General features: G+C 40.6%; 1 protein-coding gene and 1 pseudogene across 3 annotated transcripts; one reads left to right on the plus strand and one right to left on the minus strand.

The window, feature by feature from the left end:
• Positions 610–1,643, minus strand: Or51v17-ps1 (olfactory receptor family 51 subfamily V member 17, pseudogene 1; annotated as a pseudogene).
• LOC134485158 (igE-binding protein-like) lies at positions 2,388–10,810 on the plus strand. Of its 3 annotated transcripts, XR_010063120.1 has the most exons (3): positions 2,388–2,760; positions 8,264–8,366; positions 9,738–10,810. XR_010063120.1 is itself a non-coding variant. In XM_063280973.1 (2 exons), exon 1 carries the CDS (start codon positions 3,187–3,189, stop codon positions 5,020–5,022), a length of 1,836 nt encoding a protein of 611 aa, XP_063137043.1. In that variant the 5' UTR covers positions 2,388–3,186; the 3' UTR covers positions 5,023–8,366; positions 9,738–10,810. The 3 variants fall into 3 exon arrangements, 2 of the variants coding, with proteins under 2 accessions (XP_063137043.1, XP_063137044.1); XM_063280973.1 differs by having other exon boundaries at positions 2,388–8,366; XM_063280974.1 differs by having other exon boundaries at positions 2,459–2,760; positions 8,264–10,810.
• The last annotated feature ends 12,921 nt before the right edge of the window (positions 10,811–23,731 follow it).

Consider the following 23,731-nt stretch of genomic DNA (forward strand, 5'->3'; position numbering starts at 1 on the left):
GCAATTCAGAACTTCCTATAACTCCAGATTCAGGGTGTGCTAAAGATTCGGTCATCAGGAGGCACCTGTATTTATATGAGCCCATCCTACCATACACATATATAAAATTAGAAAATAAAATAAATATTTTTAAAAACCCCAAATTCTTCACCATACTCATGCATTATATTGCCACATGGATAAGCTGCAAATTAGAGATCATGTGTGCAACCTTAATATATAGACTGAAGTAAGAAGAGTTGAAAATATAATGTAGTAATTTCATGAAGGATATATTCATAAAAAGCTACTTTTCTCCTAATAGGAAGAAATAAATGTACCCTAAATCCACTGGTATGATGTCATAATGTGGGAAACATTTCAGAGTAAATTAAACTCATACACCCATGTTTGTCAGCACATTACAAGCTAATATTCTGATATATATGTATATATCAGAATATTATGTGAGTCAATGTCAATTCATGATAGCTGCAGTAAAAAGTAGAAGTATTTTTAAAATGTAAACTGTCAACAAAAGCTGAGCTAATTAGTTAAGCTTCAGTTCCTCACAGTCTTCTGAGACTGCACTTCTTTACTGCTAAGAACAATCACTGTGGACCTGAGGACTTAGGTTCCATTCAAGGAAAACAGTCTCTGGACACTCACTGGTATCTGTTGAGTCTGACACTATATATAATGGGGTTCATCAAGGGTGGGAAAAGGATGTAAATGTTGCCCATAAGGACCTGAACCAGTGGAGAGAGATGTCCACAAAGCTGTGAACCATGGTCAGACCAATGATGGGGATGTAGAAAACCAAAACAGCAGATATGTGAGATACACACGTTTGCAAAGACTTGATTCTCTCCTCCCGGGATGCAATGGACAGAACTGTGTGCAGGATCATCACATAGGAGGCAAGAATGAGCACTGCATCCAGCAACAGGGTGCAAATCACCAGAGACAGAGCATAGAAACTGTTAAAGCGGATATCTGAACATGACAGTCGAATCAAGTCTTGGTGCAAGCGGGAAGGAGAGGAGTGGGTGGGGAGGGGAATACCCTTATAGAAAAAGGGGAGGGGGATGGGATAGACAGCTAATACCCAGGAAAACGGGAAAGGAAATAACATTTGAAATGTAAATAAAAAGATATCCAATTTAAAAAAGTTTGGGAGAGGAAATGACTCCTGCAGTAATTTAAGAACTTCAGGCAGATAATAACTAGAGGAATACTCATAGGACTCCCACATAAGATGGCCACTCCAATTTTTATGTTTTGGTCCTTGGTTGGGATGGAGGAATAGCATAGAGGGTTGCAAATGGCCTTGTACTGGTCAAAGAACATGAGAAATAGAACAGAGGACTCCATGCAGGACAAACTGTGAATGAAATAAGACTGTGCAACGCAGGCATCTTATTTCTTGAAGGAAGCCCCAAAGGATGCTTCCGTGTGCACAGTGGATAGCCCCATGCAAAGGTCTGTAAGTGTTACATGGCCAGGAAATAGAACCTGGGCTGGTGCAGGCTTGGCTCTGTTCATATCACATGAAGTATGCAGTTTCCCAGGAACACCATTGCATAAATGGATGAGAAAGGAATGGCAAACAAGATGAAGTAGACTTCCAGGCCAGGAAATCCAGTGAGAACAAATCTAGAGATACTCTTGCTTTTCAGGTGTGATGTGGTATCCAGGACTTTCTGTAATGGCAGAACTGGGTTCTGTTGATGCCAAGTAGCCTTGATTTCTGCTGCTTATGTTCTTTCACTTGCCTCTCACCATTTCATTATGTCTAATGCCTGCCCTAGCTGTCTCTGACTGGAGCCTGTCCTTCTTGTGATCCTGGTCATGTCAGAATTCCTCAGAGTCCAGATTTCTTTGTGATCCTGGGATCCCGGGATCCTGGGATCCTGGGATCCTGAGTGTTTCAGATCTCCTTGGGGCCAAGCTTCCTCTGAGATATGGAAGTCCTGGTGTGACCAAGCTCCTGAGGTCCTATTGTGTCAGAGCTCTTGGTAGTCAAGCTTTCTTTGGGTTTTGCAGGAGTGGGCGGGAGTAGAAGCCAGAGCCCTGAGTTTGTTTCTGGCACAGATACAAGCTGGAAGGAACCTGTTCCTCTGGGTGGGTTGGGGTTTGTGTCTCCATGGTTCCTATGTGGGTCCCAGTAATGCTGGGTATTGGAGAAGATGTTATGGCCTCAGCCGTGACCTTGAGCCTGTCAGATCTCCAGTGCTCCTGTGTGTCCCATCTTCTGGGAGTCAAGCTTCCTCTGGGATCCTGTGCCTGTTGGTGCACCTGTGATCCTGTGATCCTATGTTCCTGGGAGTATTAGAACACCTGGGTGATAGGCTTCCTCTGGGTGTTGTGGAATGGTTGCAGAACCAGCGCCTAAGGTCTGCTGTTGGGAGCAATTATTTATAGCACTGACATCTAGTGGTCGCTTGTATTATTACCACCTTTAGCTTTCTTCCGACATCTTTACTAGGTCTTAGTTGATAAGCATGTTAATAAGATGTCTTTACTCCACCAATCCCCAGAGGACAAGTTCTTAGCTGTGCTGTCTGTTTTGTACTTAAGGCAAGTGCCTTTGTTTCCCGGGGTCCCGTATCATCAATAAGGTGTTCCTGCAATAAAGGCTGATTGAGAAGGATTCAACGGTGTTGGGTCTTCCTTGCCGGTCGAGGTGGGCGCGACAACTGGTGGCCCATACGGGGACCCGAGAAAATCTTTTCTCGTCTGGATCCAGAACTTTTTCAGCCTCAGGACGGTCGGCGTCTGGTAAGTTCCCGGGAGCGGGGGCGGGGGGGGCAGTTAGTTGCCAGAATTGGGACAATAGAGTTCCTAGAAGTGGAACAGTAAAGTTCCTGAAATTGGGATAAGGGATTGTAAAACTTCCCTGGTAGGACAATAAAGTTCTCTGGAAAAGCAGAGGCAATGATAGCCTTGGTTTAGAGGCAAAAAGGGGTTTGTGGAGCACGGTAATGTTGTCTTTTCCATTTGATCCTTTGTGGGTTGGACTAGCACTTTTGCCTTATACTCTTTTTGTGTTGTGGTGTTGCTTCTGTCTGAATTGCCACCGTCCAGGGCACGAATGCATTTTTTGGGAAGAGTCCACTGATGAGCCACAAGATCGTGTGTAAATAAACACGCCAGCTCGCCAGCTCGCCTTGCTCGTAAATCGATCGTAAATAAGGTCGTAAAAGCATGGGAAGCTCACACTCCACCCCGCTCCTGTCAGCTCTTCAGGAGCTTCTTGGTCAGCGTAAGCTTAAAATTGAAAAGAAAATCCTGCTGAGTTTTCTTTATGAGTGTAACCGTTGTGCCCCGTGGTTTATAGTGTCAGGGTCGCTCACTTTGAGAGCATGGGAGAAGCTGGGAAAAGATCTGGATAAGGAGACTACAGTGGGCAAGCTTAAACCAGGGACAAGGCCGCTTTGGCGTATGATCCGTGCCTGCTTGGAAGATAAACGATGTGAAGAAGCTGTTAGGACAGGTCAGAGAATCCTTACAGAACAACAGGAGAGTATGTCAGAAGGAGAGAAAGTTTTGAAGGAAGGAAAGAAAGGAAAAGGAGGAAAAGAAGTAAAAGAAAAGGCAGAAAAGATCAAGGAGAGGACAGACAAAGGCGGGAATAGTAATCAGAATCAAGGAACAAAGAGAATTTACCCCTCATTAAAGGCATTGACCTTGGAGATGTCTAGTGATTCAGAGTTTAGTGATAGTGACTTAGCTGACCTTGAGGAGGAGGTAGCTCATTATGAGAAAGAGATTTATCATTCTGACTGGCCAAACACTTATGCTGTGCAGAAACAAGCCAAGGACTTAAATAAGAAGGCAATTATGCCAACAGCACCTCCTGCACCACCGTATAACTTTCAAAGGAAAACAGTGGTGAAGTCTGCAGGAGGTACTTCTTTTTGCCCAGAAGTGTGGAAAGAGTTAGGACTGAGTTTTCCAGTTTTTCTGGATGCAAACGGGCAGCGACATCATGAACCTGTTGACTTTAAGACAATAAAACAATTAGCCGAGTCAGTCAAAACCTATGGAGTCAGCGCAGCCTTTGTTACGGCTCAAATTGAGGCTCTTGGCAGATACTGTCTCACCCCTGGAGACTGGGGGACTTTAGCCAGAGCTTGTCTCTCTCCGGGTCAGTATTTGGACTGGAAATCTTTTCTTTATGAAAATGCTAACGCTCAGGCTGCAATCAACTTGGCTTCAGGAGCCGACCCTCAGAGACATTGGGATGCTGATATGCTATTGGGAATAGGCAGATTTGCTTTGAACCAGACCGGTTATCCAGATCAGGTCTATTCTCAAATTAATGATATAGCAATTAAAGCCTGGAAAGCATTGCCTAATAGAGGCGCAGTCTCTGGGAACCTTACCAAGGTTCTGCAAGGACCCACTGAGCCATTTTCAGACTTTGTAGCCCGCATGGTGGAGTCCGCTACTAAGATCTTCGGAGACCCTGATACAGCTATGCCTCTTATTAAACAACTAGTGTATGAACAGTGTACTAAAGAGTGTAAGTCTGCTATAACACCATACAAACATAAAGGTTTGGAAGTTTGGATGAAGGTCTACAGGGAGATAGGCGGACCATTAACTAATGTTGGTCTAGCTGCGGCAATGATGCAATTAAAAGGGAAGGGTTCTACAGATACCTGCTACAAATGTGGCTACAAAGGGCATTACAGAAGGCAATGCCCTGAAAATAATAAGGAACAGAGTATTAAAAAACCTCTAAGACCTAACTTGTGCCCTCGCTGTAGAAAAGGGAACCATTGGGCAAGTGAATGTCGATCTGTAAAGGACTTGGATGGCCGACCTCTGGTGGCAGGAGATGGTGGTGCATGGCCAAAAAACGGACGACGGGGCCCATGTCCTCAGGGCCCTCAAATATATGGGGCTCTACAGAAGGACAGGCAGGGACAGAACAGACGGAGGTCTTGGCCTTCTCTTCACCACCCGAAGGACCGAGGAGAGCCACTAAGGGCTCCGCAGGACTGGACCTCCACTCCACCACCAGACTCGTATTGACCCCCCAAATGGGAGTACAGCCTATAGACACAGATTTTAAGGGACCTCTCCCTAAAGATACAGTTGGGCTGTTGTTGGGGCGCTCCTCTTCTGCCCTGAAAGGTTTACACATTGTACCTGGAATAATTGACCCTGATTATTTAGGCACAGTAAAAGTCCTGGTAGCCTCTCCCCAGGGAATTTCTGTTATTTCCCCTGGAGACAGAATTGCCCAGCTGCTGCTTCTGTCCAGCCTGCATAAACATTTTCCTGCTGATAATAGAATTACAGGAGATAGGGGCTTGGGATCTACAGGCTCCCGATTTGCTTTCATCTCATTAGAGCTTGGCAATCGTCCAATGTTAACCTTGACTGTGGAAGGACGCTCTTTTCTTGGCTTATTAGACACTGGAGCAGATCGAAGCATTATCTCTGTGCATGACTGGCCATTCAGGTGGCCTGCACAAAAATCTTCTCAGGCCCTACGCGGCCTTAGGTACGAAATGGCTCCTCTAATTAGCTCAAAGGAATTGACATGGGAGGATTCAGAAGGAAGGTCAGGAAGGGTTACTCCCTATATCATAGACATTCCTGTGACACTGTGGGGCAGAGATGTCTTAATAAATCTGGACCTGAGGCTGACTAATGAGTACTCTCCACAGGCCAAGGACATGATGATTAAAATGGGCTACATGCCCAAAAAAGGTTTGGGAAAAAATTTACAAGGACGAGTTGACCCAGTGCTACTGGAATCAAAAAGAGACAGAACAGGTCTGGGTTTTTCCTAGGGGCCATTGAGGGAAGCATACCCATTACATGGATTACGGAGGAACATGTGTGGATTCCTCAATGGCCTTTATCCTCTGATAAATTAACTGCTGCTACTGAATTAGTGTCTGAACAGCTAAAATTGGGACATATACAGCCATCCACATCGCCCTGGAATACACCTATATTTGTCATTAAGAAAAAATCAGAAAAGTGGCGATTATTGCATGATTTAAGAGCTATCAATTCTCAGATGCAAATAATGGGTCCCATACAGAGGGGTTTACCATTGCTCTCCAGTATTCCTGATAATTGGCCTATTATTATTATTGACATTAAGGATTGCTTTTTTTCCATCCCTCTTGCCCCACAAGATAGCGTGCGATTTGCATTTACCTTACCCTCTATGAACAATGAAGAACCCGATAAGCGCTATCAGTGGGTAGTCTTACCTCAAGGTATGGCTAATAGCCCTACTATGTGTCAGCTGTATGTGGGGAAAGCCTTACAGCCTATACGTGATCAATTCCCAAAATTGAGAACAATACATTTTATGGATGATATATTGCTTTCTGCTAAAGACTGTAGTACCCTAGAAACGGCCTATGCTGAAGTGATAAGGACGCTTGAAAGTAATCAATTGTTTATAGCACCAGAGAAGGTTCAAATGGGCAAAAAAGGAGAATATTTAGGAGCAAAGATTACTCCTCATAATGTTTCCCCTCAGAAAATTGAATTACGAAAAGATCATTTAAAAACATTAAATGATTTTCAAAAGTTGCTGGGAAGTATAAATTGGATTCGACCCTATATTAACATGCCTAATGCAGATTTACAACCACTCTATGAGATCCTTAAAGGGGATTCTCAGCTTACTTCACCCCGTGCTTTAACTGAGGAAGCACGAATGTCTCTAAGGAAAGTGGAGAGAGGACTAGAAAAGGCAATGCTGAGAAGATACAAGGAAAATGAGGATCTTTTTTTGTGTATACTGAAAACTTTTCGTCAGCCTACAGGGGTGCTATGGTAACAGGGACCACTTCTGTGGATTTATCCTCATATTTCTCCTAATAAGACCCTTGAATACTATCCTTCTGCTGTTGCGCAGCTTGCTTTGTTAGGTGTTAAATCTTGCATTCAACATTTTGGTATTTTACCAAAGAGGATTATTGTACCGTATACTGCAACTCAGGTAGAAACATTGTGTGCCTTGATAGATGATTGGGCTATATTACGCTGTAGTTTTGACGAAGAGTTTGACAATCATTATCCTAAGGATCCTTTGCTGCAATTTTTTACTGAACATCCAGTAATTTTTCCTAAGGTCACTGCCTCAGAACCTTTGTCTGGAGCATTAGATATTTATACAGATGGCTCCAAAACAGGTGTAGGTGCCTATATGGTTAATTCTCAAGAACCAGTCTTAATTTAATTCAGTCCAGGCACCCCTCAAATTACAGAATGCAAAATTGTATTGGAGGTTTTCAAAAGATTTCATGATCCTTTTAATTTAATTTCTGATTCTGCTTATGTAGTTAACGCTGTGCGCTCACTTGAAATTGCAGGGCCAATTAGGTCGACTAGTACTGTATGTCAAATTCTTTTAGAATTGCAAAAATCGATTTGGGCCAGAAAAAATAAGTTTTTCATACAACATATTCGAGCTCATACTAATTTGCCTGGTCCCATGGCCAGTAATAACGCTTTGGTGGATGCTAGTACTTGCAGAGAATTTATTTTTCATGCAGCCCCAGTTGATCTCGCTAGAGAATTTCATCAAAAGTTTCATGTTCCTGCTTTCACTCTTCAACAAAAATTTAAAATCTCTAGAGCTGTAGCTCGTGATGTAGTATTACGTTGCCAGAATTGTGTTCAATTTCACCACCCTCCTCAGATGGGAATTAACCCTCGTGGCCTGATTCCATTAAAGCCCTGGCAGATGGATGTCACACACATATCTCAATTTGGAAATTTAAAATATGCACATGTTTCTGTTGACACATGCTCTGGCATTATACATGCCACTCTAATGACTGGTGAAAAGGCTCGTAATGCCATTAGTCATTGCTTAGAGACGTGGGCAGCCTGGGGAAAGCCTGACCGCCTCAAGACAGACAACGGACCTGCCTACACTGCAAAGTCTTTTCAGACATTTTGCCAAACAACGCAGGTCAAACATACTACAGGATTGCCATACAATCCCCAAGGTCAAGGAATTGTGGAAAGAGCACATCGTACTTTAAAAGAGCTCTTACAAAAACAAAAAGGGGGAATTGCCTATGGCAGGACACCAAAAGAACAGTTGTCTTTAGCTCTCTTTACTCTAAATTTTTTAATTTTGGATGCGCATGGACGCTCTGCTGCAGATCGCCATGCAGCCACTAAACCCATGACTTATTCAGATGTAAAGTGGAAGGATGTCTTAACTGGTGAATGGTGTGGCCCAGATCCCGTAATTTCGAGATCTAGGGGAGCTGTTTGTGTCTTTCCACAGAATCAAGACAATCCAATCTGGGTGCCTGAACGTTTGATTCGCAAACTGCCTCCTGCTATTCGTGAAGATGAGACTACGAACCCTACTATTATTACTGGGAATGGTAATCCAGGTTGATTCATTCACGCTGTGGGCTATCACCAGATCCTGGCCAGTACTTATGCCAGTTCATAGCACTTCTACTGTTTTGCCAACCTTTTTCTCCACATCCTGTTTGCGTGATGTTCCTTGTATAGTGCCTAGTAGAGAATTGCCTCAACGATATACTGCCACTAATCTTTCACTGTTACATACTTTATGTTTCACCCTTAAGAATTCCTCCCAGCCTTGTATATGGCTGCAAAGGACCACTTTGGCAAACTGGTTAGATCCTGTGAGCAACCGTGCTATGGGCACTGGAGCCATCCAGGCTGCTCTGAGTAAAATTACACAAGGAGCCTCTTCAGGCAATGGAGATACGTCAATTAATAATTCTGCTAATTCGTACATTACAACTTTGATTATGATTCATAATGGTAGCTTTCCATCACTCCCGGGGCAAGGCATTCGCACACTGGTTAACTCTACCTGTCGTAGAGTCCTACCTACTTGCCCCCCATATAAAGCCTTTCCACCTAAATTTACCCCATGTCAGAGTCCGTTCCATAGACCTAAACAATTCCTACCGGGATTTGAATTTTCCCCTCCTCTTAGCAATGCCCAATATGATAGGAAGAGAAATAAGACTGGCAAACGTAATTTTTGGCCCTGGTATCAATGGGTATTATCTAATGAGCAGGGAGCATACACATCTCTAACTCCTTTTGCTCGATTATTAGGTGAAGAATTTACATTATATAACATTTCAGCCACTAGAACCAATAACAATACAAGTTTAGTAGGTGTTAAGATTAATAGCCTAATAGCTAATGATGCCGCTGTTGGCGCTCCAGTATGTGTTAGGCCACCTTTCTTTTTTCTGATAAGCGCTAATGCAAGTGATAATGCTTTAAATTGCAATAGCTCTGATGTAGTTTGTTATTTAGCTGAATGCTGGGATGGCACCAATGATACCGCAGTAAAGATTGTAAAGATTCCCTCCTTTGTGCCTATCCCTGTAGTAGCAAATCCAGATGATTTTCTCATACTTCATTTATTAAGAACTAAAAGGGATTTTGGTATTACGGCAGCTATAATTTCAGCCATTGTACTATCAGCCACTGCAGCTACAATAGCCGCGATTGCTATGACTAATCAAATACAGACGGCTGAGACTATCAATAAGATTGTAGAAAGAACCACAGTAGCATTGGAGATACAAGAAGAATTCAATGCCCACTTGGCATCTGGCTTTCTATTAGCTAACCAACGAATAGATCTGCTTCAAGAACAAATTGAGGCATTATATCATATTATGCAGCTGTCCTGCGTTTCCTCTCTTAGAGGCTTATGTGTTACTCCATTGAAAGCTAACTTTTCTCAGTATTCTCAACAGAGCAAAGAAATCTCTAATTATTTGAAAGGAAACTGGTCCATGGAAGCGGAACAATTATCGAGACAATTGCTGATGCAGATTGCTGTCCTTAACAACACCAGAATGGAACCCATCTCGATTGGGGATTTCACCTCGTGGATCACCAATGCTTTCTCATTTTTCAAAGAATGGGCCGGCATGTTTGCCTGGGGGGCCATTGTCCTTTTGGGATGTGGAGTATGTCTATGGCTTTTTTGCCATTTACAACGAGAGCATGCTAGACACAAAGCGATTGTTTACCAGGCTATGGCGGCCATTGAGAGCGGTGCTTCTCCCAGTGTGTGGCTGGCCTCTCTGAAAAATTGAGAGTTCGCCCTAGATCATATTTTGTCACTGTCATGTGAAGTCATTGTATCCAGAGACGGGCAACTTTCCTCAGGCTCGGACCAACCTAAGCCAGGAGCCCGGTGGCGATAGGGTTAATTTCCAGTGACGGGTAAGGCCGAGTTTTTGAGAGGAACGACCTAAGACAGGAGCAATGACGTGTATTGATGTGACACCCAGATCTAGACCAGTCATGGACAGAGGTGGCCCCGCCCTGTTTGTACATTCAGGCTGGTTCCATGCCCCTCTGCTCTGTCTCTCCCCTATTATTAGCACGCCAATAGCCCAGAACGGTGTGTTGTACATTTCAGTCATCTCTAGCCATTGGGGTGCAGTCCAAACTGCAAGAGTGGCTCGTCATGGCCGAGCTGGGCACTCTGTGAGGCATGTCTGATCTCTCTCAGACCACTACCTCCACCTAATGGACTCATCTTTTGATAAAACAAAAAAGAGGGAGATGTTGGGAGCAATTATTTATAGCACTGACATCTAGTGGTCGCTTGTATTATTACCACCTTTAGCTTTCTTCTGACATCTTTACTAGGTCATAGTTGATAAGCATGTTAATAAGATGTCTTTACTCCACCAATCCCCAGAGGACAAGTTCTTAGCCATGCTGTCTGTTTTGTACTTAAGGCAAGTGCCTTTGTTCCCCGGGGTCCCCGTATCATCAATAAGGTGTTCCTGCAATAAAGGCTGATTGAGAAGGATCCAACGGTGTTGCGTCTTCCTTGCCGGTCGAGGTGGGCGCGACAGTCTGCTCATGGCACAAGTTCAGATCAGAAGGTACCCATGCCAGTTGCTGAGTGCATGTTCCTGTGTCCCTGGACCTAGTGGGATCCAGTTAGTACCGATTTTGGGGCAGGATCTGTGATCCTGTGTGTGTTAGAGCACCTGGGTGACAGGCTTCCTCTCGGTGTTGTAGAAATAGGTACAGAACCAGCATCCAAGGTCTGCTTCGGGCACAAGTTCCGGATGTCCTTATTCTTAATAGCGGAGTAGTATTCCACTGTGTAAATGGATCACATTTTCTGTTTCCATTCTTCTGTTGTGGGATATCTTGGTTGTTTCCAGCTTCTGTCTATCATAAATAAGGCTGTTATGAACATAGAGGAACATGTGGCCCTGTGGCATGGTGAAGCATCTTTTGGGCATGTTCCTAAGAGTGGTATTGCTGGATCCTTAGGTAGGTCTATTTCTAATTTTCTGAGAAAACTCCAAATTGATCTCCAGAGCGGTTGTACCTTTTAGCAATCCCACCAGCAATGGAGGAGTTTTCCTCTTTCTCCACATCCTGGCCAACATGTGTTATCACCTGAGGTTTTGATCTTAGCCATTCTGACATGTGTAATATGGAATCTCAGGGTCGTGTTGATCAGCATTGCTTTGATCACTATGGATTTTGAACATCTTTTTAGCTGCTTCTCAGCCATTGGAAATTCCTCTGTTGTAAATTCTCGGTTTAGTTCTATACCCCAATTTTTTTTGGCTTGTTTGGTTTCTTGGTGGTTAACATCTTGAGTTCTTTATGTATTTTGGATATTAGCCCTCTATCAAAAGTGGAGTTAGTAAAGACCTTCTAAAGGCTTATTGATGTCTACAGGAAAACATATTAATCAGAAAGTTGAAACTCTTCCAGTTTCTAGCTGGCACTCAAACCTCGCTGATCCTGGCCCATAGTTGCCTGCTACCTGTGAGAGAGAGCTGATCACCCAGAAGTGTGGACAATCCTGAGACTGCAGGGCAGGAGAGACTGCCACTTCTGCCCAACTTTGCCCACATCTTTGGCCCAAGAGGAAACTTATAGTGCCTCTGGGCATGGAAAAATAGGAGCAGTCAAGCTGCAGGAGCCCTGCGGTCCAGATGGCACCCTGATCTGAATGGACTCAGTCAAACAGCTCCCTGTACCCAAATCCTGTGGCAGGGAGAGCTAGACCTTCAGAGGGGCAGACACACCTGGAAAACCAGAGGAGACTACTCTCTGTCCACATTTCTGATTCTAGAGGAAAACACCTAGTGCAATCTGGGTCCCCTGTGCAAAGGGACCTAGGAGAAGTGGGGTCAGGCCCTTCTGGTTCCCACTTACAGGCACAGCTGAAAGCCAGTGGACAGGAATGACTACACGCCTGAAAGCAGAACACTCTGTTCCCATAACTGACTGAAAGAAAACAGGAAAACAGGTCTACAGCACTCCTGACACACAGGCTTATAGGAAGGTCAAGCCACTGTCAGAAATAGCAAAACAAGGTAACACCAGAGACAACCTGATGGTAAGAGGCATGCACAGGAACCCAAGCAACAGAAACCAAGGCTAGATGGCATCATCAGAGCCAAATTCTCCCACTAAAGCAAACACTGAATATCCAAGCACACCAGAAAAGAAAGATCTAGATTTAAGATCACATTTGATCATGATGATGGAGGACTTTAAGAAAGACATAAAGAACTCCCTTAGAGGGCTAGAGAGATGGCTCAGTGGTTTGTTTATATAATGGATTACATTGATGGTTTTCTGTATATTAAACCATCCCTACATACCTGGGATGAAGCCTACTTGATCATGATGGATGATTGTTTTGATGTATTCTTGGATTCGGTTTGCAAGAATTTTATTGAGTATTTTTACATTGATATTCATAAGAGGAATTAGTCTGAAGTTCTCTTTCTTTCTTGGATCTTTGTGTGGTTTCAGTATAAGAGCAATTGTGGCAAAGAAGAGCAGGCTGACAGGAACTGGATGTAGATCTCTCCTGAGAGACACTGCTGGAATATGGCAAATACATAGGCGAATGCCAGCAACAAACCAATGAACTGAGAATGGGACCCCTGTTGAAGGAATCAGAGAAAGGACTGAAAGAGCTGAATGGGCTTGAGACCCCATATGAACAACAATGCCAACCAACCACAGCTTCCAGGGACTAAGCCACTACCCAAAGACTATAATAGACTGAACCTGGGCTCCAAATTCATAGGGAGCCTAGTAGGGGTACCAGTAGAAGGGGAAGCCTTTGGCCCTGCCAAGGCTGGACCCCCAGTGAACTGGATTGTTGGGGAGAGGTTGGTAATGTTGGGAGGGTGAAGAGGGGAACACTCACAAAGAAGGGGAGGGGGAGGGGATAGGGCGATTTTGACCTGGAAACTGGGAAAGGGAATAACATTTGAAATGTAAATAAATACTCAATTTACTAAAGATAAAAAAAAAGAACATTGAAACTCTTAGATAACTTAGAATTTGGCAAGGGAACTTTTCTAAAGGGTGTAAATAAAATTCTTCCAAGTTACTAAAATCTTACTGTTTTGTTTTAGGCAAGTTTACTTTTGTGAAGACAGCTTTCAAAACCAAGATATTTACTCCCTCTGTGAAAAGCTTCATATCAGAGCCTAAGATTCATGGAGTTGCCTACAAAATTGAGACTGGGACCTACTTATTCCTGTGGCCCATAGATGGCGTCTCTCTCCCAGGCTCACCTTGAGTAAAATTCCTTGCAGGATAATCTTTAGCAGACAGGCAGTTTTCAGGACTACTCTAACCTCTGACTTCTGGTGACAGAATTTTCATCTTTCTAGACTCAGAAAATACTGAATTCTTTCACAGAGCCTGAGCCTGAGCAGTAGAATGACTTATTTTTGAAGCCATGAGCACAGTCCATTGCCTGTCCATAGTCCCCATGCCTCTCCTACACACATAGGGGGTTCACCCCCATCTATACTCCTTACCATACCCCCGACATCCCCCTGTACTAGGGGTCCAATCTTGGCAGGACCAAGGGCTTCCCCTTCCACTGGTGCCCCAACAAGGCTATTCTCTGCTACATATGCAGTTGGAGCCCTGGGTCAGTCCATGTATAGTCTTTTGGTAGTGGTTTAGTCCCTGGAAGCTCTGGTTGGGTGGCATTGTTTTTCTTATGGTGTTGCAAGCCCCTTCAGCTATTTCAATGCTTCCTCTAATTTCCTCAAAGGGGGTCCTGTTCTCAGTTCCATGATTTGGTGCTAGCATTGACCTCTGTATTGCACATGCTCTGAATGTGTCTCTCAGGAGAGATCTATATCCCATCCCTGTCACCATGCACTTTTTATCTTCATCAATCTTATCTAGTTTTGGTGGCTGCATATATATATGGGCCACGTGTGGGTCAGGCTCTGAATGACGATTCCTTCAGCCTCTGCTCTAAATTTTGCCTCCATATAACCTCTATGGATATTTTTGTTCCTCCTTTTAAGAAGGAGTGTGAACATCCGCATTTTGGTCATCCTTCTTCTAGTGCTTCCTGTGGTATGTGGATTGCATCTTAGGTAACTTGAGTTTTTGGGCTAATATCCACTTATCAATGAGTGTATAGCAAGTGTGTTTTTCTGATACTGGGTTACATCACTCAGGATGATATTTCCTAGTTCATTCCATCTGCCTATTAATTTCATGAAGTCATTATTTTTGATAGCTGAGTTGTACTCCATTGTGTAGATGTACCACCTTTTTTGAATCCATTCCTCTGTTGAAGGGCATCTTGGTTCTTTCCAGCTTCTGGCTATTATAAATAAGGCTGCTATGAACATAGAGGAGCACGTGTCTTTGTTATATGTTGAAGCATCTTTTGGTTTATGCATAGGAGAGGTATATCTGGGTCCGCAGGTAGTAAAATATCGAATATTCTGAGTAACCTCTAGACTGATTTCCAGAGCGGTTGTACCAGTTTTCAGACCCACCAACAATGGAAGAGGGTTCCTCCTTCTTCACATCCTCCCCAGCTGTCACCTGTGCTTTTTAATCTTATCTATTCTGACTGGTGTGAGGTGGAATCTCAGGATTGTTTTGATTTGCATTTCCCTGATGACTAAGGATGTTGAAAATTTCTTTAGGTGCTTTTCAGTCATTCAATATTCCTCAGCTGAGAATGTTTTGTTTAGCTCTGTACCCCATTTTTAGTAGGGTTATTTGGCTCTCTGGAATCTAACTTCTTGAGTTCTTTGTTTATTTTGGATATTAGCCCTCTATCAGATGTAGGATTGGTAAAGATCTTTTCCCAATCTGTTGGTTGCCGTTTAGTCCTAACAACAGTGTCCTTTGCCTTACAGAAGCTTTGCAGTTTTATGAGATCCCATTTGTTTATTCTTCATCTTAGAGCAGAAGCCATTGGTGTTTTGTTCAGGAAATTGCCCTCACTGTCCATGTGATTGAGAAGTTTCCCCACTTTTTTTTTCTATTAGTTTGAGTGTATCTGGTTTGATGTGGATGTCCTTGATCCACTTGGACTTAAGCTTTGTACAGTATGATAATAATGGACCTCTAATTGAACCAGCACCAATTGTTGAATATGCTATTTTTCTTCCATTGGATGGTTTTAGCTCCTTTGTCAAAGATCAAGTGACCATAGGTGTGTGGGTTCATTTCTGGGTCTTCAATTCTATTCCACTGATCTTTCTGCCTGTCTCTGTACCAATACCATACAGTTTTTATCACTATTGCTCTGTAATACTGCTTGAGGTCAGGGATAGTGATTCCCTCAGAATTCTTTAATTGTTGAGTATAGTTTTCACTCTCCTGGGTTTTGGGTTATTGCAATTGAATTTGCAAATTGTTCTTTCTATCTCTATAAAAAATTGGGTAGGAATTTTGATGGGGATTGCATTGACTCTGTGGATTGCTTTTGGCAAAATGGTCATTTTTACTATATTATTCCTGCCAATCCATGAGCATGGAGAATCTTTCTGTTTCCTGAGATCTTCTTCCATTTCTTTCTTCAGAGGCTTGAAGTTCTTGACATACAGATCTTTCACTTGCTTGGTTAAAGTCACACTGAGGTATTTTATATTATTTGGGACTATTATGAAGGGTGTCATTTCCCTAATTTCTTTCTCAGCCAGTTTATCCTTTGAGTAGAGGCATGCTACTGATTTGTGTTAATTTTATAGTTTTACACTATATATATACATATATATATATAACAAAATTATAATGTTATATTCTCTCTTATGACTTACAAACCATGAGCTTTTGACCCAGTTAATTGTGTCAGGTATTGTTTTCATCTAAAATTCAAACTGAAAATAATCACTACCTTAATATTTGTGCTACTATTGTACTGTAAACATATCTTGCTGGACCAGACTTTTCAGAAGCTGAAGCTTTTATAGCTTCATAAAACTTTTGATGATGATACCCTATAATATCATGTGTAGAACTTTGTAGCTCTGTGAAATTTATCCAATAGAGAAAATGCCCTGAGGTAATTACCAGTTAGATTCCTCTGTGTCCTATGTCTCATGTACTTAGTGCCTATATTAAAAGAACTTACTCTCAGGAGCAATGGCAACAACCAGTAAAATTTAAGAAGGTCTATAGGACCAATTTACCAAAAATTCAAAAATATATATTTGCAGCTGGGCTTTTCTTTAAAAAATTATGGCAGAGGTATTGTCCTATTATTATCAGGTACTTTAAAAATATTCTGTCCAACACTACCCACCTTGTAGTTTCAGATCTTACATTTACAGCTCTGATGCATTTGTGTTGCATTTTATGTCTGATGTGTATGTTACAAGTCCTGTTTTATTGTTTTGTATATGAAGAACTATCTGAATTGGATTTAGAAAACTATGTTCACTTACAGAAGTTCATGCTTGGAAAGTTCTTGAGATGCTGTATTGAAGACAGAATACTATTCTAGAATAATCACTCTGTTTCTAAAACTTGAGGTCTCACGGAGATGTTCTGTGGGTCTTTCTACCCTTAAATATCTTCGTTAGAGGGAATGTTATGCAGGCATTTGCATTAAACAAAATATTGCTTTTATTTTACTCCTAACCATCTTTTTAATTCTCTGTCTCCAATTTCTGCATTTCTTACACTCTTCACTCTTATTTCTAGAATTCTGATCTGTGTTTTACATCAGTAGAAATATATAACTACTCATTCTATCTAACGATAAATTCTCCAGTGGGAATAATTATTATTTCATATTATAATTGCCTATGAATAATGTATCTGTTTTTCCAAAGCTATGTTTGGACTTTTTGAACTATATAAAGAACAATGAGATTCATACTAATTGTTTTTATTCTGAGAATTTGTCAATATCATTTGACAGGTTTGTTGTTTATGCTGTTGTTGTTGTTGTTGCTGCTGCCGCTACTTGGCATTTGTTCTTGTTTGCTTGCTTATTTTGTTTTCAATACATCTAAACATTAATTTATCCTCCCTCCACTCCTCCAGTCCCAACCAGCTCCCCGACATCCTCTCCTCCTCTGTTTGCCTTCAGAAAAGAACAGGCATCCCAGATGAAATAAGACTGGCCACAAAACCACATATCAACCCAGTAGAAAGAAAAGTTCTCCAAGAATAGTCAAAAGAGTCTGAGATACCCCACTCCAACTATTAGGAGTCCCACAAAAACACCATGCTAACAACCATAACACATATCCAAAGGGTCTAGCACAGAGCATGCAGGCTCTGGGATTGCCACCTCAATCTCTGTGAGCCCCTATGACCGCACTTAGTTGATTCTGTGGACCCTATTTACCTAGTGTTCTTGAATCCGCTGACTCCAAAAATTCTTCTTCAACCAATTCTTTGGGATTCTCTGAGCTCCAAAAGAAGGGACAGAAAGAGGACCTCCAACTTAGGCTGTCTCTCTCGACCTAATGTTTGTGTATGGTTGTCTGTGGTTTTTGTATCTGCTCCCATTATCTGCTGCTTGTTGACACTCTGATAATTATTAGGCTAGGCCCCAATCTATAAATACCTGGAGATAAAAGAGAGAGACAACTTTCCTCTTTCTTTCTCAAGTTGGTGATACATTATTGTTAGGAAGCACTGCTACTGAAGGTGGTTTACCATGTCTGGATAGGTCATTTGAGCTGGGGACCAAATGGAAAAATAGAATTAGATTTTTGCCACATCTAAGCATTTGAAGAAAGAAAATATTCAGAGGAGTTTTAGAGAGTCATAAAGACACACTTGTATGTCACATGTCATCTGGATGACATGCTACTACCTTCCCTATATAACCTCTAATACTTTACTCCAGTCTGCTGTGCTTATCCCTTTTGCCCATAATAAGCATGCAGTTCAAGTTCCATTGTTGGCACTTGTAGCATCTTCTCTGACTGACCCCAGACCCGGGACTCCTCTGCTGTATATGTGTGTTCAAGGCCTTCTCTAAGCTGGTGTACGCTGCCTGGTTGGTGATCCAGTATCAAAGAGATCTCAGGATTTATCTTTTTAACTAACACAACCGTAAAAGAATTATGAAACAATCATCCCTCAAACAACTAAGGAAATAGCAAAGTCTTTAAATTTCTGCTGCTGTTGTTGTTAAAGGTGAGCCAATAAAACCATCCCTGAAGCAAAACACTGTAGTCATCACTGTCCATAGCGTCTTCTGCTTTAACCTTTTGGGTTACAATGAAAGGCCTCAGAAAACTGAAGCAAAAGCATTGCTGTTGAAGTTTAGAAACAAAGCCAACTGTATGGACTTTTCTTGATTGAAAGCACATACGGATAGCATATGATTTTGTCCATATGAAGATGCTGTCAGTATCTGTGTACTTGTAGCAAATGGTACTTGTAACAAGGAATGTGAAAATAAACTAAACACCAATTTGTTAATTTTCAAGGCATCTGTTAGCATAACTATATAGAAATCTGAAATATGTTTTTGAGAAAACCTATTAATGAGAAGTTATTTTTCATTAAATGTGTTTCTGAAAATGGGAAGTTGATTTTAATACCAAATATTTTTGTGCCATCAGGTAAAATATCCAGATTTGCAATTTACAAATTATATTTTAGGTGCAAATGAGTACTGTAGTGTCTTGCTAGTTGTATTATCATACTAATTAATTCTCATGCTAATTGTATTATACCCCCAAAAAATATGTTTGTAGTGTCTTGCCCTTAGGCTAAAGGAAATCTGCCCCCAGTTGGCTCTGACTGGGAAGTGAAGTTGCCAATGGCCAATGACTGGGCAGACAGAGGCAGGACTTTTGGGTCTAGCAAAAGACAAACTATAGATTTTAAAGGATGTTAACTTTGAAATACCTGAGGAGACTGCTTGCTAGCTGAAGTGCTCAGCCATTGAATAGACAAGCACACCAAAATTAACTGGTGTGTGTGTGTGTGTGTGTGTGTGTGTGTGTGTGTGTGTGTAACCAGCCAGGAGCACAAAGCAGGTTAGATAATTCACACTACAGAGTCCAGTGAGGAAGTCACAGTTCACTTTTCTTTGAGTCTTGTAGTAATTCTTTGACTGTTGACTGAGTCTTAAATATTTCAATTTATCATTATCTCTTATAGCATTGGTGTTGTTCAAAAAAACTGGTAATCATAAGGCAAAAATTTGTTACTGTCCCATATCATCATCAACTGGATCCTTGTTATCAGAATCACTTTGCACTCTAGTACTAAGCCCTCCAGTATCCTTTTCAGACTTCCTGGGTACATACAAATATATCACATATACTCACACAGATACACACATATACACATAAAATTTGAAATAAATTTAATGAGTTAAAGAATAAAATTTTAAATGAATTATATATATGTCTCTAAGGTGTACAGTGATAAGATTAAAGTGTAGGCACACTAGCACTGACAGTCACATTTTTACAGTATCCATTTTTTGAAAAATTGTGCCATTGATGCCCAACAAGGCCCTCTTCTGCTATATATGGAGCTGGAGCCATGGGTCCCTCCATGTCATCAATGGGAGGAGAAGCCCTTGTTCTGACAAGGCTCAATGCCCCAGTATAGAAGAATGTCAGGGCAGGGAGGCCAGAAAGGGTGGGTGGTTGGGGGAACACCCTCAAAGAAGCAGGGGTATGGGGAGAGGATAAGGAGTTTATGGGGAAACCAGGAAAGGAGATAATATTTGAAATATAATTTTTTAAAAATCCAATAAAAAATGCAAAGAAAAATATTTCTACCAAAACAGTCACTATATTGTATTTTTTGTTTTGGTTTTCTTACCTAAGGACCTGGGCTTCAGAAGACCCCAGACATTTTTTTGGGATTCCTCAACTCTACTGAGTCTTAGGCCTCTCGGGATTATACAGCATTTGAATGAGCAGTAGGACATAATTAATGAGAAACCATCCATCTTGCTGACCGCCAGGGAGTCTGCAAATGCAGAGAGAGGAGGTAACACCTGTCATTAGAAATAAGAGAATTCAAGTTCTGTCTGCAGAGCATGTCCCCTACGAGCAAGATAGATGGTTCTGCTTCCTAGGAAGGGGATGGTGACAATTTTCCAGCCAGTTCTATCCTAAGTATGGTCCTTGTCCAGGCAATAGCTTTAGCTGTTTTAAGGTTGAAGATAGAATAAGGTGTTACACTCATGAAATATGTTAGAAATATTTGTAACAGAACACCTGAAATAGGAGGGTATTACTATTTCACTCCCAGAAGAGCTCACTGATAAGTAGATTATATATTTTGAAAGGTAATCACCATGACGGAAGTGTCTACAGAATTGGGAATCACTTTTTTTCAAAAGTAATAAGTCAGGAAAAATAGGGCTTTGTCACCCCAATGTAGTCTATCACAATTTAGGCTTTCTATAAATGAAGAATAATCTATGATACAGTTTCAGATTCTACCTCAGAGTCTTCACTGTGCTAAGAGCAACAGGAGTGCACCTCGCATCATTCAAACCAGAAATGAAAGAGCACATTAATTTATAAAGCCTTCCTGGAGTGAGGACAGCTTATTCTTGAGTCAGACGAGCTTAGTGCACTGGAGGATCTCATGGTAAGTTTTATTTTCTGGTCTGTTTACTTCTTGAGATGCTTGATTTGGTACTATATGTATTCGCTTTCACATTTTTCACATTGGGCAAATTTTTTAACAAAGTGAGGAAGAGGAAATAGGAGAGGCTCAGAAGTTAATAGCATAGGAGTGATGTGGATAGAAATGAGTAGAAAAAAATAACTTTATTATGAACAAAAAGTGAGGTGATTCTAACAAATCTATGAATAGCAAGCTATATAGGGACCTGAGTATTTTTATGAATTTCAGCTTGTGTTAAAGGAAGAAAAAACAATTCAGGCCTATCCTCACTTTCAAAAGAAGGTTTATCAAAGTTTTTTGATTTCCCATGACTTTCTGTTTAAGTGGTTATCTCCTGAGCAGTTACCAAGCTCAGTGGTTTTATAACATCACATATTCATAGTCTTTACCTTCTTGCAAAGTCCAGACCTCCACTAACCCTTAATATTCAATAAAATCTAGTGTTTACCTTTGGTCTTTATTACGTCTTGTTCTCACAAACCCAAAACTAGGCACATCACACTGAATAAATTAATAATAATGACAATTATAATGATAATGATAATAATAATAATAATAATAATGTAATGGTGAAAAACGGAGCTATTGAACTCTGTAAGAAGACAAGAATAAAATTGCATCAAAGGCCAGGTGTAAAGCCAGTTTATAGACTGTTGCTTTGTGAGTGACAACCGAGGGCTTAGTTAGAAAGAGGTGAGCTGAGCTCCTGCCTTGTTAAATACTGGTTGTGCGAACTAAGCAAGCTGCTTAGCCTGTTCATATGTCATATTTATAATGTGTTGTTTATACATCATACAAGTAATAATATTTACAGGAGGATGATGTCTAAAATATATTTCATGAGCTTTAACAAAATCATGGGGCAAAATTGACTGGGAAGGCCTTAGAATATTTAATTCAATATATACAAGACAAATTATTCAAGGGCATCCTGTAGATAGAACAGTCTGAACAGTTGAGAGCTGTCACTGTTCTTACCTAGATTATGCACCTGAGACACATTAGAATTACCCATACACTCTGTTCTGTTATGTTTTAATGATTTTTTTTCATCTAAAGGATGAATTATAATAGGACCAAAAACTCAAGCCTGGTGCTTTTGGTATTTGAACTCCATATCTGTTGTTGGATTTTATATTTTGTTTCAAATAGAATAATAACATGAGCCCTTTTTACTTCAGCTGTAGTGAAGCTTAGAATATGTCAGTGTCTCAGCCAAGATCATGGCGATGGTGAAGACTTGAAGGGAGAACTCAGAGATGTTCAGTTGCCTTTCTAGGGCCCTATGCCCATTTGATAAGCTTTCAGATTCATTTATAGATTTTTCTAGACATGCAAAGCATGCATTTTCTAGAAATGCAACTTAAGAAACAGGCACTATTATATTGTATTACATAGTATTTACTATATCATTTCCTAAGAAGGTTGTTTGTTTTCTAACGATACATAAAAGGGATGATCCAGATGAGAGGGGAGATGGAGAGGAACTGGGAGGAGTAGAGGGAAGAAAAAACATAATCAAGATATACCATATAGAAATATATTTTAATAAGCAACAAAGATAGTTATATATGCATTCTTAATACATACATACACATTGCCTTGTCAAGTTTTTAAAAGCCAGCTGACTGCATGTTTCCTGTTTATATTTCTTCTAATCCTAGTGCTTTATGGTCTTTGTTTCAGATAGAGTCGATCTCCAAAAATAGTCCCAGGGTGATTTCTAAATTCTAAAAATAACAAGTGATCTTGTTCCTGATAAAACATGATAGGATAAAATCTGGCTCATAGGTTAGCTTCTTCCTGCTATGATGTATCATATCTATGCATCAGTTATAGAATCATGTCTGTTATGATGTGTGCATCACTTATAGAATCATATCTACTATTGGTCAGAGTCCAGAACCTAAGCTCTTACTGAATTGTCTTTTACTTCTTCAGGATGTAATACATGTTTTAAAGATAATGTGATCTCTATCAATATCTATTAAAAAGCAATACATATAGGCAACTAATTAACATATATTACCCTAAAGATGCTTTTGTTTATCAACACACAGGAAACCAAATAATTATTTAAAAAGTACAACTTACTTTACAACATGCTACTTTAACTCTTGACTTACTCTACGTTGATTAGTAGCATCACTACATTTTTTTCAAATTATATCAAATAATTTATGACTTTGTTCATCACACATTAATCTCTGTAAAGAAATCTCTATTTTATGCATTTATTTCTTTATACACACAGCTAACCAAACACAGTTTTGATGGCTACGTTGTTGTTCTGTTTATGCTTACTTTCTTGAGCCACCATTTTTTCCTACTGGGAGACAATGGCAGTAACTATATCTTTCATTTTACTGGAACAATTTTTTCCTCAACAAAAATTTGTTATGTTATATGATGAAATACTCAGAGCTATCATTGAATCTAAGTTTGAATTAATGAAATAAAATGTAAATTATGTTATGTAATACATCATTATGCAACTGGAAGCAAAACAAAAATAGTCACACCATACCTTTAAAACATTACTTTGAAAAAATAAAGCATTATTTATTAATGCACATTGTGTATGGATATGAATGTGTATGTGTATGTGTATGTGTATATTTATGCATAATGTATATATTCTTCCTTCCAGGTTTAATAAATCATTCTTTGCAACAATGTTTACCCCCAATGCCATAAATTCTGCTCTGTGAAGTTCAATGGCTACAATCTAAGTGTATACACCTATGTCTAATTTTGGTTAGCCCTCAATATGCTAGATGGTTTGAAATATATGCAGTTATATCTTCCTTATCTGAACTTTTATTTTATTTTCTTGTTCTTCCCA

The sequence above is a fragment of the Rattus norvegicus genome, chromosome 1 (assembly GCF_036323735.1).
Source record: "Rattus norvegicus strain BN/NHsdMcwi chromosome 1, GRCr8, whole genome shotgun sequence".
Lineage (NCBI taxonomy): Eukaryota > Metazoa > Chordata > Mammalia > Rodentia > Muridae > Rattus > Rattus norvegicus.